Raw genomic sequence first — 17,618 nt, forward strand, 5'->3', positions numbered from 1 at the left:
TGGAATTTTTTTTTTTTTTTTTTCTTTTTTAAAGTACAATTCTTATTTGGACTCATTAGGAAGAACTGGTAAAGGAGAGCTGCCCCGGCTGACGCAGGAGACGGGCCAGAGTCCAGCCCTTTTGGCCTGTCTGTCATCCTCTGCTTCTCTAAGGAGGCCCCTGAAGAATTTCCCAAGGTCCCCCTGGGCACAGCTTCAGAATTAGTGTGCCTCCTGTTTTACGGGGGAGGAAACGGAGGTCTCTCTGAAGATTGTGGTCATAATTGTCCAGTTGGACTTAGGCTGTCTGGCGGTCATCAAAGATATGATCCATGACCTCAGAGAACTGGCAGTCATGTTCAAGTGGCATAAGTAAGCTCTCACATAGGACCTAACGGAAGAGCAGTGTGGGAAGACTCAGTCAAGTGCACGGGGCTCTCAGCATTCACAGAGCTCAGGAAAAATTGCGGGTGGTCACGGGGGCATGGGGACAGGAGCGGGAGGTGTGTTAATAGCGATAGTGGTAGTGGTAGTGATGGGGATGGGCAGGGGTGAGGGGCTGGCATGGAGAGAATAGCCTGTCTGGAGAGAAAAGTGGGGTAGTGGTAATTGAATTTTGGTCAAGAATGTAGTGCTGTACTCCAGAGATCTTTGAATACCTGTCTGGGGAACCCAGGTACGATCAGGTAGCCTGTGTGCATTTACTTCAGATTGCATTCTGTTAGGAGATAGTCTGGGGCCCTCCCAAAAGCTGAACCAGAGTAGGGGAGGGACAAGAGGCAGGTGGGTCTCTTGCTGGGCTTTTGCAATGACTTTGGTCTGAACATGCATGCTGCTAACGGGTTTGAAAAGGGTACAGATACTGGTGATTTTGCAAAGGAGAAGCCAGTAGGCCTTGATGTGGAGAGGTGGGCAAGGAATAAAAATCATGGTGAAGATTTGAATGCAGGCACATGGGACTGTTGAGTGAATGCACTGAGTTATAAGCAAGGGGAGTTCGGGAGGTCAGGTTGGGTTAGAACTCAAGGATTTTGGCAGGTGTTGGATTTGGGAGGGAGTCTGGCAGCTTTAGAAAGCAAGCCAAGGGTTGTGCCAGAAAAATGCAGCTAGTTGTGTGGATACAGGGCTCTCGTTTGGCTTCAGAATTATCATGTGAGGTCAGCAGGGCAGGGAAACAGGTGCTGGACACATGTCTTGAGAAGGTCAGCAGACTCTTCTGATGGTGCGAAGTTAGGAGAGCAGAAAGCTGAGTCTCATACGTGGTCTGCTTCTGAGTCCAGTGCTGCCGCAGACTGGGCCGTGTGGGGCCGCGGGTGTGGGCTTTACAGCAGTGCGGGCTCCCGGGCCTTCAGCTCCTGGGGGCTCACTGTACTTGGCATGGTTCCCACAGCACTCCGTCCTCTCCCGGAAGTTCGTGGAGGTGATGACCAAATACAACGAGGCTCAGGTGGACTTCCGCGAACGCAGTAAAGGGCGAATCCAGCGGCAGCTCGAAATCAGTACGTGTTTGAGGTTCAGCTCGCGCCCCTTCGCCTTTCCCTGCCATGGGGCTGTCTGTCCCAAGTCCAGAGAACTGGGGGAGCGAGCAGCAGCGCCCCTGCTTGGCCTTGTGCCCGCATTTGCTCCCAAGCCCAGGAGAGGCCTTAGGGCACTGGCGCACCTGGTGCCCCGGCGTGGGCTGCAAGGGGGCGTGATGCTTGTCGGGCCCAGGTGCTTTGGTTCCTGTGGGTGCCAGCATTTCCTCACACGGAGGGGAGGCACTTGCTGATGGTTGCCCTCCTGGGGACTCACAACATTTTTTGTGTCTTTGACACCAAAGAACATTTAGGAGATTATAGTATGGCCCTGGGTGCTGTGAGGAAGAGACTGATTATGACAGATGTGCCCTTCGGGGACTCGGGGCGCTGCAGGTGCCAAGGGCTCTCCGTGGAGGGAGCGTGTGAACCAGGAAGGGGTCAGAGGAAAGCGAGTGTGTTTAGGAGTGCTCCCCTGTGCAGCCTGGGAAGAGGGGCCTTTGGGAAGAGCAGTGTGGGGTTCTGTGGAGGAGGGAGGGCTCGCCCAGGAACTGGCTCCTGGTCCTCCGAGGTACAGTGAACGGGGCGGGCAGCTTTCTGAGCTGAGAAGGGATGTGGTCAGATACGTGCTTCAGGAAGGTAACCGTCTGTAATGCGAAGGGTGGATTGGATTAGGGGAGAAATCAGAAGCAAGACCCATCAGGAGTCTTGGGGCTGCGTTACAAAGACCACGGTCTTGAGAGTGAAGTTACTGTGTTCCTGGTTTTCAGAGAACTTTTTCCTTTTTGTAAAGATTTCATTTATTTGAGAGAGAGAGAGAGACAGAGTACAGCAACATAGGGCACAAGCGAGCACAAGCTGGGAGGAGAGGAGAAGCAGGCTCCCCTCTGAGCAGGGAGCCCAATGCGGGGCTTGATTCTGGGACTCTGGGATCACGACCCGAGTCGAAGGCTGACATGTAGCGACTGCGCCACCCAGACGCCCTTTTCGGGGAACTTTTGAATGGCTGCGCTGTGGTCTTGTATTTGATGCTCTACTTCCTGTGTTATGAAGCCGGCAAAAAGACCACCGATGAGGAGCTGGAGGAGATGCTGGAGAGTGGAAACCCTGCCATCTTCANTTTTTTTTTTTTTTTTCTTTTTTAAAGTACAATTCTTATTTGGACTCATTAGGAAGAACTGGTAAAAGAGAGCTGCCCCGGCTGACGCAGGAGACGGGCCAGAGTCCAGCCCTTTTGGCCCGTCCGTCATCCTCTGCTTCTCTAAGGAGGCCCCTGAAGAATTTCCCAAGGTCCCCCTGGGCACAGCTTCAGAATTAGTGTGCCTCCTGTTTTACGGGGGAGGAAACGGAGGTCTCTCTGAAGATTGTGGTCATAATTGTCCAGTTGGACTTAGGCTGTCTGGCGGTCATCAAAGATATGATCCATGACCTCAGAGAACTGGCAGTCATGTTCAAGTGGCATAAGTAAGCTCTCACATAGGACCTAACGGAAGAGCAGTGTGGGAAGACTCAGTCAAGTGCACGGGGCTCTCAGCATTCACAGAGCTCAGGAAAAATTGCGGGTGGTCACGGGGGCATGGGGACAGGAGCGGGAGGTGTGTTAATAGCGATAGTGGTAGTGGTAGTGATGGGGATGGGCAGGGGTGAGGGGCTGGCATGGAGAGAATAGCCTGTCTGGAGAGAAAAGTGGGGTAGTGGTAATTGAATTTTGGTCAAGAATGTAGTGCTGTACTCCAGAGATCTTTGAATACCTGTCTGGGGAACCCAGGTACGATCAGGTAGCCTGTGTGCATTTACTTCAGATTGCATTCTGTTAGGAGATAGTCTGGGGCCCTCCCAAAAGCTGAACCAGAGTAGGGGAGGGACAAGAGGCAGGTGGGTCTCTTGCTGGGCTTTTGCAATGACTTTGGTCTGAACATGCATGCTGCTAACGGGTTTGAAAAGGGTACAGATACTGGTGATTTTGCAAAGGAGAAGCCAGTAGGCCTTGATGTGGAGAGGTGGGCAAGGAATAAAAATCATGGTGAAGATTTGAATGCAGGCACATGGGACTGTTGAGTGAATGCACTGAGTTATAAGCAAGGGGAGTTCGGGAGGTCAGGTTGGGTTAGAACTCAAGGATTTTGGCAGGTGTTGGATTTGGGAGGGAGTCTGGCAGCTTTAGAAAGCAAGCCAAGGGTTGTGCCAGAAAAACGCAGCTAGTTGTGTGGATACAGGGCTCTCGTTTGGCTTCAGAATTATCATGTGAGGTCAGCAGGGCAGGGAAACAGGTGCTGAACACATGTCTTGAGAAGGTCAGCAGACTCTTCTGATGGTGCGAAGTTAGGAGAGCAGAAAGCTGAGTCTCATACGTGGTCTGCTTCTGAGTCCAGTGCTGCCGCAGACTGGGCCGTGTGGGGCCGCGGGTGTGGGCTTTACAGCAGTGCGGGCTCCCGGGCCTTCAGCTCCTGGGGGCTCACTGTACTTGGCATGGTTCCCACAGCACTCCGTCCTCTCCCGGAAGTTCGTGGAGGTGATGACCAAATACAACGAGGCTCAGGTGGACTTCCGCGAACGCAGTAAAGGGCGAATCCAGCGGCAGCTCGAAATCAGTACGTGTTTGAGGTTCAGCTCGCGCCCCTTCGCCTTTCCCTGCCATGGGGCTGTCTGTCCCAAGTCCAGAGAACTGGGGGAGCGAGCAGCAGCGCCCCTGCTTGGCCTTGTGCCCGCATTTGCTCCCAAGCCCAGGAGAGGCCTTAGGGCACTGGCGCACCTGGTGCCCCGGCGTGGGCTGCAAGGGGGCGTGATGCTTGTCGGGCCCAGGTGCTTTGGTTCCTGTGGGTGCCAGCATTTCCTCACACGGAGGGGAGGCACTTGCTGATGGTTGCCCTCCTGGGGACTCACAACATTTTTTGTGTCTTTGACACCAAAGAACATTTAGGAGATTATAGTATGGCCCTGGGTGCTGTGAGGAAGAGACTGATTATGACAGATGTGCCCTTCGGGGACTCGGGGCGCTGCAGGTGCCAAGGGCTCTCCGTGGAGGGAGCGTGTGAACCAGGAAGGGGTCAGAGGAAAGCGAGTGTGTTTAGGAGTGCTCCCCTGTGCAGCCTGGGAAGAGGGGCCTTTGGGAAGAGCAGTGTGGGGTTCTGTGGAGGAGGGAGGGCTCGCCCAGGAACTGGCTCCTGGTCCTCCGAGGTACAGTGAACGGGGCGGGCAGCTTTCTGAGCTGAGAAGGGATGTGGTCAGATACGTGCTTCAGGAAGGTAACCGTCTGTAATGCGAAGGGTGGATTGGATTAGGGGAGAAATCAGAAGCAAGACCCATCAGGAGTCTTGGGGCTGCGTTACAAAGACCACGGTCTTGAGAGTGAAGTTACTGTGTTCCTGGTTTTCAGAGAACTTTTTCCTTTTTGTAAAGATTTCATTTATTTGAGAGAGAGAGAGAGACAGAGTACAGCAACATAGGGCACAAGCGAGCACAAGCTGGGAGGAGAGGAGAAGCAGGCTCCCCTCTGAGCAGGGAGCCCAATGCGGGGCTTGATTCTGGGACTCTGGGATCACGACCCGAGTCGAAGGCTGACATGTAGCGACTGCGCCACCCAGACGCCCTTTTCGGGGAACTTTTGAATGGCTGCGCTGTGGTCTTGTATTTGATGCTCTACTTCCTCTGTTATGAAGCCGGCAAAAAGACCACTGATGAGGAGCTGGAGGAGATGCTGGAGAGTGGGAACCCTGCCATCTTCACTTCTGGGGTGAGTGTCGGGGGGCTGGGATGCGCGCCCCTCTCACGGGGAGGGGAAGCTGCCGTGGAGCTCCATGTGGTTGGTGAGGGAAGGGCTGCAGGTGCAGGGAGGGAGTGGGGGAGGGAGGCAGGGGCGTGGCCGGAGTGCGAGTGGTGGCTGTGGCAGGGGTGCTGGCTGATGGTTGGTCTTTGTGTGGCCTGTTGTAGATCATTGACTCTCAGATTTCCAAGCAAGCGCTCAGTGAGATCGAGGGGCGGCACAAGGACATTGTGAGGCTGGAGAGCAGCATCAAGGAGCTTCATGACATGTTTATGGACATCGCCATGCTGGTGGAGAATCAGGTAACCGGCAGTGGGCACCACCCTGGGGAGAGGGAGGAAAGCTCAGGCCCTCCTGAGAAGGACGCGCTCCTGAGAAGGGTGGACTGGAAAGTCACGGGAGGTGCAGTGGGGGAATCATTGGGAATCCTCAGGATGGAGTAATAGGATCCCAGTGCCCCAGGAAAGGAACGCCCTCCGGGTGCCATGTCAGCCTTGTTCTCTTGCCTGCTCGTTTGGCCTCACGTCTTACTGTGGGGTTTGATGTGCTCAGTCAAGTACTGCCTCCTTGCGCCTCAGCCCCTCTTGTTTCCCTTCTGGTTGGGGATGTGGGTTCTTAATGAGGATGCCTTAAAACAGTCTCCTGCTAGCAACCGTTTCACGGGTGACACTGAAAACAGGATCATTTCCCCAATTCACAGTGAAAAGTTCACTTTCACAGAGGTTTTAATTTTTTTCCCCATTTTTCTTTTTTTCTTCTGTATGTTTTTCCAAAGATTTTGGCACTTTTGCTAAGGAACAAGAACAGATAACAAAGTGAAGGAACAGTAGGGTATGACTTGTAGGAACACTCAGAACACTCACGGTTTGACTGCGTATTTTGTCCCTGGGCGTGCTTGCTCAGGGTTGTGAGTCCGTCACCCGCATGTGGTGTTGGCTCCCCGCAGTCAGGTGGTGGCTGGGTCTTACGATGCAGTCAGAGACACCTCGGTGTCCCAGTGTGCCGCTGTTCCCATGAACTTCCGGCCACTCTGCCACCTGGGAAGGATGAAAACCACTCCCTTTGTGGAAGGGCTGCAAAACCTGACCGAAGCCCGAGCACTGCTTGGCTGGTTTCTGACAGCCATCCCCGGCCCAGGGCCCAGGTGCCTTTCCTCCGTCCCTTCCGGCCTTTAAGACCATTCCTTAAGTGCCTCCTTCCCTGCTCTTCTTTTGTCTCTCCTCGCGGCCTTGCTGAGGATTTGGTTTGCGAGTCAAGTGATGGTAAGTGCCTTTCTCTGCTTATAGAGTGCCGTAAAGCAACGGGGTGGGTGGAGGCAGGTCTGGGTAGGTGGGGGGTGTTCCCCTCCTAAGATGCCTGGAATTAATTGGAGCGACCAGACTTCCCCGTCGGGAAGTAATAGCTGAGAGATGGCTGGGAATCTTGCCAGGAGACCACTGTCCCATAATAGCCATGTAGATATAAGACGTGACCAGGGAACTTAGGGAAACCCGGTGTCTGTCCCTTAAGGGGCTTGGGAGTATCTCTCGGAGAAAGTGGATGTTCCCAACCTTAGATGCTGACGGAGCAGATGTTTGCCAGCACTGTCCTGAAGCACTAGGCAGCAAGCTTGCCTCAGGCCAAATGAACTTGGTTCAGGTCTGCACGACCAGGAAGAGGCCAACATCCCAGTTATGCCCTAAGATACTCTTATTCTGGTTCCTCTCCTCATATGCTTAATTATAAACAGGATGGTGATGGTGGGATCGGTCTTAGAACATGTGTTTACCAGGCATCTGGACAGTGAGCTCCAGGAGCTCTGTGCAGGGCCTGTCCCAGAGAAGTAATTTGCCGAGTGTTGCTTGAGTGAGTGACCACCACCACGGACTGGGGAGCCAGAGGTAGTCCCGTGGAAGATGTGATGGTGTGCCCCATGGAAGACTTCTGGGTGCTTGTCTTCGCACTAGGGTTTATAATGGGGAGCCCTGTCCCCACGTGAGCTCCTACTCTCCTGGCGTGGGTTTATGGGTGTGTCTGTTCTTTGCAGGGTGAGATGCTAGATAACATAGAGCTGAATGTCATGCACACAGTGGACCATGTGGAGAAGGCCCGGGAAGAAACTAAAAGGGCCGTGAAGTACCAGGGTCAGGCCCGGAAGGTGAGACTCTCCGGCTGCCTTCAGAGAAGAGAGTCTATTGCGCTTGCTGTCTCTCGCTCTTTCTCTCTTCTCTCTGCCTGTCTCTGTTTCTGCTGCCACCACCTCTTGCATCTGGGGAAAGGGAGCCATGATTGACCGTATTGAGAACAACATGGACCAGTCAGTGGGCTTTGTGGAGCGGGCCGTGGCAGATACCAAAAAGGCTGTCAAGTTTCAGAGTGAAGCTCGGAGGGTGAGCGCCTTAGTCTCCGCTGATCTGGCTTGTCCCTCCTCTCTCTGGTCCTCCCCACCCATGTCCTTGAGCCCATGCCTTCCCTCTCTGTCCTGGCCTCATCCCAACACCTACGTCAGCCTTTCCCAGAGAGTAGCTGCCCTCCCTTCCCAGGCGTGCCTTGCATGGATCTGGCTCACATGCTGTCTACCCAAGAACCCACCCTCGAAGGCAGTTCTGCAGGCTGGATGCGTTGCCCGGTGTTGCTGCTAGACTTCTCCTGGACAGAGCTCGTGATCCTTTCAGATGTTACACTTGACTCTGTTCTTCAGAAACCTGTTCACTCTCTTCTACTCCATTAACCAAGCCCACCCACCTTTCCTCTACTACGAACACAGTGCTGTGCTGATCTCCATGCAACATTATCTTATGGAGCACCTGTTATTCCTACTTACAGGTGGAACAGTTGTGGGTCAGAGGTTAAGTAATTGGCTTCAGGGCACCTAGTAAGTATAGGAGTGGGATTCAAATTCACATTCCAATCATGCTCTTTCCCCCACACCAGCATATTTACCCCTTTTCCGGTGCCCCCGTCGCTTGAGGACTTGTAAGCCTCTCTGCCTATGGTGGTAGCCAGCTTGGGGGGCTCGTGCCTTGTAGACTGTTCTTCTCTGACTACTTCGCCTGGGCGCTGATACTTTTGTTCTTCAGTTCTTTGATTTTCTTCCGACTGTATCCATTGCTTATTTGGGATTCAAGGAGCTGAGAAGTTATTTTACCTGATGAATCCAGGCTGGCTCACAGTAGGACTGCAATCCCACTTTCTGATCCCCAGTCACTGGACTGGGTCTGATGGGTGGGTGTGTGCTTTAGGGGAGAGACAGACAGAAGTTTGAAAATTAGGACTATTCAAAAACATACACTTCTTCTAGAAAAGGAAAAATTGGTCACTTGACACCTTGGCCTGTTGCTGCCTGAAGACCCTTTGATGGTTGCTTTTTTATCTGTCCACACACGCAAGACTGAAGTGTGCGCTAAGAGCCCACAGAAGCTCCATATTTCCATCTGCTGGCCTTGCTAGCCAGGAAGGCATTTAAGAACTATAAAGTAGCCTAACAGAATGTCTTTATGTAGAGCTGTAGTCTTGTTTGGGTTGATAAGAGTCTTTCAATGTAGACGTGAGAGGGGTTGGGTTTTGGGTGAATTGTTGTTTTTTGGTTGTTTGTAATAATGATTTGTTTTGTTTCTCTTATCCTCTCCAGAAATTGATAATTATCATTGTGGTAGTAGTGGTGTTGCTGGGCATTTTAGCGTTGATTATTGGACTTTCCGTTGGGCTGAAGTAATGGCAGCCCGAGTGGCTGCTGCACTGAAATGTAAGTAAATGGAAGGTTCTCGGGGACTCTGGATTGGCTCCCTCTTGAGAAATTGGCCTGGGATTTCACATGGCAGTGCGCCTCCCTTGGACACACTGAGCTCTTCCAGACTTTCCATTGCCTGTGCCTTCTTTCATCTTCTTCGAATACTCTTCTGGGCTTCTGGCCTTGGGGAAGGTTCTCTTCTGGGCCGGGCTCCCGTTGGTTCCTCTCCTGGGGACTCTGTCCCAGGTCTTTGTCTTACACTGTGTGCTGTCATCTGTTCTGGCACATCTGAGCACTACAAGTTCACTCCCTTTGCTCGGGAAGCATGTTCCTAATTAGGTACAATCTATGTCCTGGGTCTGGGGGTCACCTTCTGAATTCTTGCTGACTTTCATGCATGTTGGGCTTTGCTTTCCATTTCCTTTTTAGTGTCAAGAAAGCTTTGGATTGGGGTTTGGGGTGGTGGGGCTTTGTTTGTGGCTGACGGGTTGGATCGTGAATGATACAGCAGTTAACATTTCTGAGTGTTGAGTCGTGCCAGAGCATGTATCGAACATCTCCTACACACGTCCTTGAATCCCCACAACACCTTCTTGAGGTAGGTACTGTTGTCCCCCGTATTTTACAGACGAAGACACTCAGGCTTAAAGAGATGTTAAGTCACAGGGCCAAGTTTGAACACACAGCTGATGGTGGGCCTAGGAGAGTTCTTTCTTACGTCTTAGCTTCTCTTTGTAAAAGCAGGTAGCCATGTATCATTGTTTACAAAGTCCAGAGAAGCTTGGAGGAGAGTGAGTTTAAAATTTAGGCTGTCAGTTTCTTTAAAGTCTTGTGAAAATAGAGCTGACCACTGAGTCAGGGCTTTGTGTGAGTAGTAGCAACATGACGGGAATGATCTAATTATTGGCACTGTTAATGCTTTTGTGACTTCTTAAATATTACTTTTCCGAATAAACTATAGGATGTAATATTAACAAAAAACCTATAAAACACAGGGAAGGTGAACAGAATTAATTTCTAATGTTATTGCTGATAACCTTGTGGCATGTTTACCCACTCAGACGTGGTTTCACAGACTTCAGACCGTATTATTGATGGTTTTAGACCCAGTTCAAAAATCCAGTGCATCGTTCCACATCACTAACATCTCTCTGTGAATCTAATTTTCAAGACAAGATTGTGAATATACTCTCAATTATTTAATACTTCCCCAAAGTTGGAGTTTGTGATTTCTGTGTTACTATAATGAACAGTTTACCTAACCTATATTTTTCTCATTTCTATTTTCTCTTTGTTATGAATTCAGAGAACTTGGGTTGCTGAGGTAATAGATACAAATGTCCTTAGAACTCGACACATACTTCCATGTTGGTACACGGACCTGATCCTTCTCTTTGGTTTTGCTTCCCTGTGCCTCTTCCTTCTTCCTCCTCCTGTGTGACCAGAGGGGCTCCAAGTCAGATAATTATAGCACTAAACAGCGACTGCTTCTTGAGAATGTAAATGAATCCCATTTTTAAATGAGGAGACTAGTTAACATATTGTTTTTAATTGACTTACCTGATCTCCAAAATGCTGTGTCCTCGCTGAGCAGTGTTGGGTTGTTTACTGTGTTCTATAAAGTCAGTACTTTCCGTCCCATGTGGCCCGAGGGCAAGAGGTCTCTGAACAGGAGGGAGGGAAGACAGTCTTCCTTTGACTCCCCAGTTGTGGGCCAGGTACTGTTCTAGGATAGTAGCACTGTCCCCATGTTCAGATGGGAAACTCTGAAGCTCAGGGAAGTTAAGAAAGTTGCCCAAGTCTACCCAGCACTTAAGATGGAGCAGCCATGATGACCCCTGAACTTTTCATTATTCTTTTTACGTGTAAGAGAAGTGGGGAGTAGGGGAGTAATGGAGTAGATTCAAGTTCTGGCACTTGTAATTGGAAAGGGCTGATGAGGGCCCCGTAGAGAGAACGGGGGCTTCTGTGCCATGACTGTGCCTCCCCTTGGCAAGTCCTTCTGTGGGAACGTGATAGCCTGTGTGAAGGATCATAAAAGGCCCAGGGATTTCTTTTTCCCTCTCATAATATGGCTTTTTGTTTCTTTCACGATAGGATATTTAGTTCCGGGTCCAGTCCTGTCTTGGGTCTGTCCGCAGGATTTCTCAGGTTTAGTGTTGACTGCTCCATTGCTCTCCTTTTGCAGCGATGTCTGATCTTCCCTCTCCCCTTCCAGGTTTGTGACTGAGTGTTAATGTCGCTGTCCACCGTCATCCTGTGCACTGATCAGCTCCTCCTTCCCCTGCCTCTCTTAGAACTCGATTTCACTCCAGCCTGGTGTGGCCACCCTTGTCTTCAGATGGGAACCGAGTTTGAATGGCCTTCCTGAGAGAGAGTGCGACCTGTTCCTTTGTTTCCTTGTAACCGTCCTTGGACCTGACCCAGCAAACAATTTAGCCCCGGAGGAAGCTAATCTACCTGATGCAACCCTGAGTTCCCTTCGAAACCTTCTCCTGCCCCACCAGCTCTGAAGTACCCTCTGTCCCGGACAGTAGGAACCAACCCAGCTTCGCTTTGTTCCCTCCGAATGTGTCAGGTGATGCCTTGCACCTTGGAAAGCCCATTTGAAACCTTCCCAAGGTGCTGTATTTTCTACCTCATGGAGTATTCTCCTCCCAGAAATTGCAATGTATTTTTTTAGGGGAGTATCTTTAACAACACAAAGGGATTCTTCCAAATGTAGAAACAATAAGGCTTGGCTTGAGCCCTTTACTTGGCAGGTCTTGGTCCTCACACTTTGTTGTCCCTATGTCCTGAAAATATGTGGAACTGGTGGGTGTCATGTTGGTCTTAGAAGCTGACTTGTTTGAAATTCAATTTTAAATTAAGCTCTTAGTACGTTCAGCTTGGTGGCCAACTTCAATCTTTATGTTGTAGTCTCTCATGTTTACTCAAGGAGGCACCAGGATGATCCAGTTGTCTGAGGTTACCATTTGTCAAGGCTGAGGGTATGAGGTTTTTCCCTCTCTGACTCTTGGAAACTGGCTGTTCTCCTTTGGAGTGATGCTTTGTGAAGCCATTGCCTCGAGGCCAAAAATAACCAGGCACTTAAAATTGGGCCAGGGACAAGGTGCTTGAGTCTCAGGCTCTGGAAATGCTTGGATTGGTGTGAGGATTCAGTCACTCATTTCATATATTCCAGAGGTATTTTTATAATCACGTGTGTGAGACGTATGTATGTATTTGCCCGTGTCTCTCAGGAAGTAGGAAGCTAGAAATGGAGAATATTATAACCTCAAAAGAAAATAACCTTGAGCTGGGCTAAAAATTAGGTAAGAGACATTTGCTTACCTGCAAATGAATCATAGAACTGTGATCTTCCTGTGTCACCGAGAAACCTTGTTTTCTGGAAGAGTATTGGGACAATCATAGATCTTTGGAGTGAGGACTAAGTTGACCCCATTAAGTTTTTCTGCTTAGCAGACAGAAGGTGTGACAAGTTTGGCACCTCTCCCCACTGCTGCATAGGTGAGGCTGGTCCTGAGAACATCCCACAGCAATTTGAGATCATTCCTGTGGCCTTTAGGATGATCATGTCTCCAGGGCTGAGTCAGTTGGGGGAGACCAGGAACTACGGAGTAGTTCATCCTGCTACCAGGTTAATGAGCTTGACAGGTTCTTTGTCTCCCCCAATTCTTGTCATGGAGGAAACAACAGCCCGGAAATGATTTCAAGTGTAATGACTATGCTGACCTAGTGGAGAGCCCCTCAGATTCCCTGCCAGTCTCCCTGATTCATAGTTCAGCTTTGACTTTCCAGGATAGGGTGAGCACCTAATCCAGGCACCGCCCCTTGGCTTCCTTTGCAAAGGCTGTGAACTTTGGCCTAGCTCAGCACTCAGACAGAGCCAATGGGATGCGCTCTTCCCATGGCTATGAAGTCAGGCAGTGGACGGGCTCCAGCAACAAGGGAAGACTAGCTCTAACCACACGCCTTTGTTGAGCCCTGGGGCTTAGTTTGGAATACAAGTGAAGGGTTTTTTGTCATTTGTATTTTTTAAATGTAAACTTGATTATTTTATTGATAACTTAAAAATAAATGACTTTATATTGATTGTGAAACAGTTTTGGCTCTATTTCCCTGCAAAATAGTGGTTGGGTGCCACCGTGTGGCGGTTTTTCTTTAGGTTTTGGAAAAAGGATTATAATCCTTTTTATCCATGTGCCAGACCCGATGGATCAAAAGGTCTAGTTTTTGAAAATGCTTTAACTCTCAAAGAATACAGTGTAACTATATCTGAGTTTCAGGTGTAAGGTGCTCCCCCTGGCTGGCTCTAGGAGGAGATGGCATGACTCCGATGTGGTGGGATCTAGAAGGCAGAACAACATACTAAACGTCCTCAGAGATCGCTGTTGATCTAATTTTGACTCTCTTGCCTGAAAGCAACGCTTCTATTAACATCCTGGGTTCTAGAAGCCAGATCCATCTCCCTTGCCCTTCACATCCTCCTCCATGTCCGGATCCACTTTGTCTTCCTTCCCTTGCAACTCTGCACCGTGACGCTGCTTCTCACCTGCTCTTTCTTTCCTTGTCCGGATGTGCAGAAGAAGATCATGATCATGATCTGCTGTATTATCCTTGCGATCATCTTAGCTTCTACCATTGGGGGCATATTTGCCTGAAAAAGGTGAGCCATCTGTGGGGAGATCATTTTTTTTTTTCTGTCACTTACTTGAAACTCTTATGTCCTTAGGGCATATGTTGTTTGTCGCTGGGTTCCTCAGATTTGAGTGGGATTAGGTGGTAGAATAGATTAAGGGTGGCGAGAACTAAGGAAAAAGGTTTCACAGGAAACTGGGTGGATGATGAGTTGGCAGTAGATGGGGAGGCAGGTGGCAGTCTGTTCCATCACCAGGGTGGGCAGCAGAATGCTCGGTTTAGAACGCCTTGTAGAAGGATGCTGATTTCCAGCAGCAAAATTTGGGCAGTGCTGTCTGGGAATGGCTAAAGGCGAAAGAATTCGTTCTTGCCCTGGAAGTACCCTGAACTGTTTAGTAGGAGAAAGCCAGCCAGTAAACCCAGAGTAAATTAACTTCCTCCCTTTGAGGGTTAGGGCAAGTTTGTGCGGACTCGCTGAGCCGACCCCTTGCCCCTGCAGAGGAAGGACTTGGTGATCCCGGCTTGGAACATCCTGTGGTATAACCTGTGGTTTTCTTTCCCCCTCCTTACCTCCTGTAGTCCTCACCGACGGAGCCCTGGCGGCATTTTTACTCGTCCTCCTTCTGTGGTGCCGTCCCTTCTCCGCTGCAGACTCCTCAACCACTACTCCTCTTTCCATTATGAGCCTGTGACACAGGGGGTCCATCACCCACCTACTAAGAATTATGTGAAGTAGACTTGTGACATTGCGGAACTGGGTAGGGGGCAGGGCTGCAGGACCGGTTTGCACAGCAACATGTGGCTGGTTAGGAAGATGGTGTCAGGGAGGGGCTGCGGGGTACGGAACACGTGCTGGGCAGGTATTGGAGCACACCCCGCTCAGCAGCATTTCATTTTCTCTGTGATCAGCACTAGGCCCTTGTTAGGTCTGCTCTGCAGGTTCTTGCAGGTTTCACCTTTGAGCAACCCACCATCTGCTTCCTCCTTCAGGGTCTAATAGTCTGAAGTGAAGAGGGTCTAAGCATAGGCGCCATGCATGTCTTGCTCACGGCAGCGTCCCCAGTGCTTAGCACAGTGCCTGCCGCTTACAGATGGTCAATAGCAGTTGACTTAATTACCTGTAATTCAGCTCTGATTTCTGCTCACGGTTGAGTCCATGGGTTTTACTCTGAAACCTTTTAAGGTATCAGTGGTAAATGGGTTTGTTAGTGTCAGAGGCTGTGTGCAAATACCTGGGGAGGACCGGATTCACTTATGCAGAAATACGACAGGCCTCCCATTACTGTGACATAGAAAGTCCTTTTTTATGGGTGGTGACGGAGTTGACAGTCTCTCACTCTGCAAAGATTGGCTGGTCCCAGGATTGTGGTTCAGTAACTCAACGTGGACCCCAAACAAAAGAAACAGGTTTATACCATGACTGAACTCCTAACAATCATCAGCACCAGGCTCTATGAACCGTAAGAGAGATGAGAGGTCAGGTCAGAAAGGTGACAGGAGGCTACCACTTGCATCATCTTTTACTTACATGGTTCGTGTTGCTAGCTGACACTGATTTTGTTGGCCAGCAATTGCGTATAAGACGGTCCCAAACAATGGCCCCAATTCAAGGTTCAGATGTGTTCTAATGCAATTTAGTAATTGTATTACAGGAGCTTCACTAAAAATACATCGAGAACCATGTACAACTTTGAGGACCATGTAACTTTTTAGATATATTTGTACTTTTAGAAAGTAGATTACTTTCTTTGCTGGACATCTTTTTAAGAAGGTGGGATTAAAAAAAAAAAGCTGACATTTCAAGTCAGTGTGCTATTTTCTACCCACTTTCAAAAGCAAATGGTTTACTACTGCTATCCATTTCTATTTCTTTAAGTTTGAATAGGGGATAGAAAACTGCTGGCTAGCGCTGGAAGAGATGAATCTTGTTAAAGACAGGAAGGTGGAACTATGGGGATTTGAAACACGTGGGGCCTTTATTCCTCCAACAGTAACTTGTTGAGTGCTGTGCAGCCCACCCCACCATACTAGAACCTGCAGGGACACAAGGTAGAGCCAAACACTCGCCCTCCTCAGAGGATTTCAGACCTAGGAAAGGCCAGACAGCTTCAACTTGTTTATTTGTTCCTTGCATTGAAAGGCAAGGGTATGTGTTACCATATTGTCCAACATCCCCCTCTGCCTTCCAAGATTGAGAGATGGGTAGCTGCACATAAATAAATATCTGTTCAATTAATGTATGTACCGCTGTTTTTTTGCTTTTCCAAAAACGTTTGTAGCTAGTAAATACAGCAACTAGCCCCTGTACTATAATAGTACAGAATTCCCCACTGTCCAAAGGCAGAGCGTTCCTAAACTGAAATGATGTACAGTGAAGAAGTACCATTAAGAGAAAATCTTCAGATTTCTTTCCGTTTGAGAAAAACAGGTACTAATGTAGCTCTTTGGTAAAAGTGAAGTGATGTGAAGCAATCTTTGACAGCAGGGAAACCTGTGCACATATTAAACCCAACTTACACAAGAGGGGGGAGATGGAAGCATTTGTTTCAGCCCTGAAGACATTCATCTTATAGCTGGGGAGAAGTGGACCCCCTAACAGTCAGTGAAGCCACTTCATAATCATTTAAGGATTAGGAGTGACCAATGAGAAGCTACATCCTGAGGGGGTACTCAAACTTTATTTGATATAAATATGGTGCACTTAAAAAATCAACAGATATTGCACAATTTTTCAGAAATCATTTACTCACATACTGCTCCTTGGTTAGATATCAGAGGCACCTGAGACTGTAAGGATAGGCTGAGGGAAATAAAAATGTAGATTCTTTCTCCCGGTAGCCTTTGTACATCCGTCTCCCATTCTCACTACACACGTTCAGGCATATAGAACTTGCCCCAGTACCGCCCCTTCTGGGTCAAGTCATATGGGCTCAGGACTTTCCGGATCCCCAGCATGTTGGCAGTGGCTATGCGCTCAAAGGTCCAGGGGTTTTGGTTGTTCTGTTCCCGTTCCTCTTGATCTTTCCGCATCTTCTCTAGAGTTTCACGGCTCACGGCCTTTGCTGGGAAGGGCAGCTTGTGGGCAACCTGGTCGAGGAAACCTTGTACCTCTTTGAATTCACAACGCCCACCCACCTCTACTATGAGACGGCCAGCCTTCACGGGAGTCACGTAGTGATCAATGGCACCTTTGCCTCCCCCCATGCGGTGTCCCATACCCTTGCGGGTGATGGGCTTGAAAGGGGCTGGTACTCTCCATAAAGCAAACATGTTCCTGGGGTCCATAGAGCGGTTGATTGTCAGGCGCATCATTTCAAAATGGCCCCAATGGAGGTAACCGCCACCCAGTGCCTAAAAGTGGATGAACAATTAGAAATACGTAGGGACTTAGTTATCTTTTATATGCTCTTTTACAGTAACTGTAGCTTCAATAATATACATAAAAATAAAAAGTTCTAGTAAGTACCATGGGGAAAACTCTAGGGTGCAGTAATAAATGAAAACAAGGTGGACCCATTTCAATGGATAACCAGGGAAGGCCTCTTTGAGGAGAGGGATGCCTGGGTGGCTCAGTCGGTTAAACGTCTGCCTCCCATGCCTGGGATCGATTCCCACATTAGGCTCCTTGCTCAGCAAGGAGTCTGCTTCTCCCTCTTCCTGCCACTCCTCCTTTCTTGTGTGCTTGCTCTCTCTCTCACAAATAAATAAATAAAATCTCTTAAAAAAAATAAAAATAAAGAACTATATGGGAAGAACTTTTTACCCATTGAGTAGATCTATTTATTAAATTTTCTTATGAAAAGGAAATGTTATTTAAACTAGACTATTATACCAAATATTGAAAACATTTCAATGTGCTTTAATATGATTAAGAATGACTAGTGTCAAAGGAAGGTGTATTCATGATCAAAATTTCAATCTGTGCTTTCTATGAAATACTAAAGATGCTGTATTCTCAAGGACTTCTGCATATGATCTGATGTATAGCTTGCATATTTTCTCAACTTTCTGC

At 49.0% G+C, this 17,618-nt stretch overlaps 2 protein-coding genes across 4 annotated transcripts in view; one reads left to right on the forward strand and one right to left on the reverse strand.

The window, feature by feature from the left end:
* The window catches only part of STX3 (syntaxin 3), a 42,923-nt gene extending 29,855 nt beyond the window's left edge, over positions 1-13,068 (forward strand). Inside the window, exons 6-11 of one of the 3 annotated variants that reach the window (XM_011237699.3) lie at positions 1,370-1,478; positions 5,153-5,226; positions 5,424-5,558; positions 7,283-7,393; positions 8,867-8,980; positions 11,184-13,068. In XM_011237699.3, the coding sequence (XP_011236001.1) occupies positions 1,370-1,478; positions 5,153-5,226; positions 5,424-5,558; positions 7,283-7,393; positions 8,867-8,950 (513 nt within the window). In that variant the 3' untranslated portion in view covers positions 8,951-8,980; positions 11,184-13,068. Of the gene's footprint in view, positions 1-1,369; positions 1,479-3,975; positions 4,085-5,152; positions 5,227-5,423; positions 5,559-7,282; positions 7,394-8,866; positions 8,981-11,183 lie in introns of those variants that run through there. The other 2 variants (XM_011237700.3, XM_034645812.1) reach the window with 2 other exon arrangements.
* A 3,197-nt stretch (positions 13,069-16,265) lies between these two features.
* Positions 16,266-17,120, reverse strand: MRPL16 (mitochondrial ribosomal protein L16). The gene has a single exon (XM_034645813.1). It carries the CDS (start codon positions 16,916-16,918, stop codon positions 16,472-16,474), a length of 447 nt encoding a protein of 148 aa, XP_034501704.1. The 5' UTR covers positions 16,919-17,120; the 3' UTR covers positions 16,266-16,471.
* Between the last annotated feature and the right edge of the window lie 498 nt (positions 17,121-17,618).

This window comes from Ailuropoda melanoleuca, chromosome 16 (genome assembly GCF_002007445.2).
Source record: "Ailuropoda melanoleuca isolate Jingjing chromosome 16, ASM200744v2, whole genome shotgun sequence".
Classification (NCBI taxonomy): domain Eukaryota; kingdom Metazoa; phylum Chordata; class Mammalia; order Carnivora; family Ursidae; genus Ailuropoda; species Ailuropoda melanoleuca.

Coding starts and splice junctions, on each gene's coding strand:
- MRPL16 (XM_034645813.1), bottom strand. CDS start 16,918: ATGATGCGCCTGACAATCAACCGCTCTATGGACCCCAGGAACATGTTT.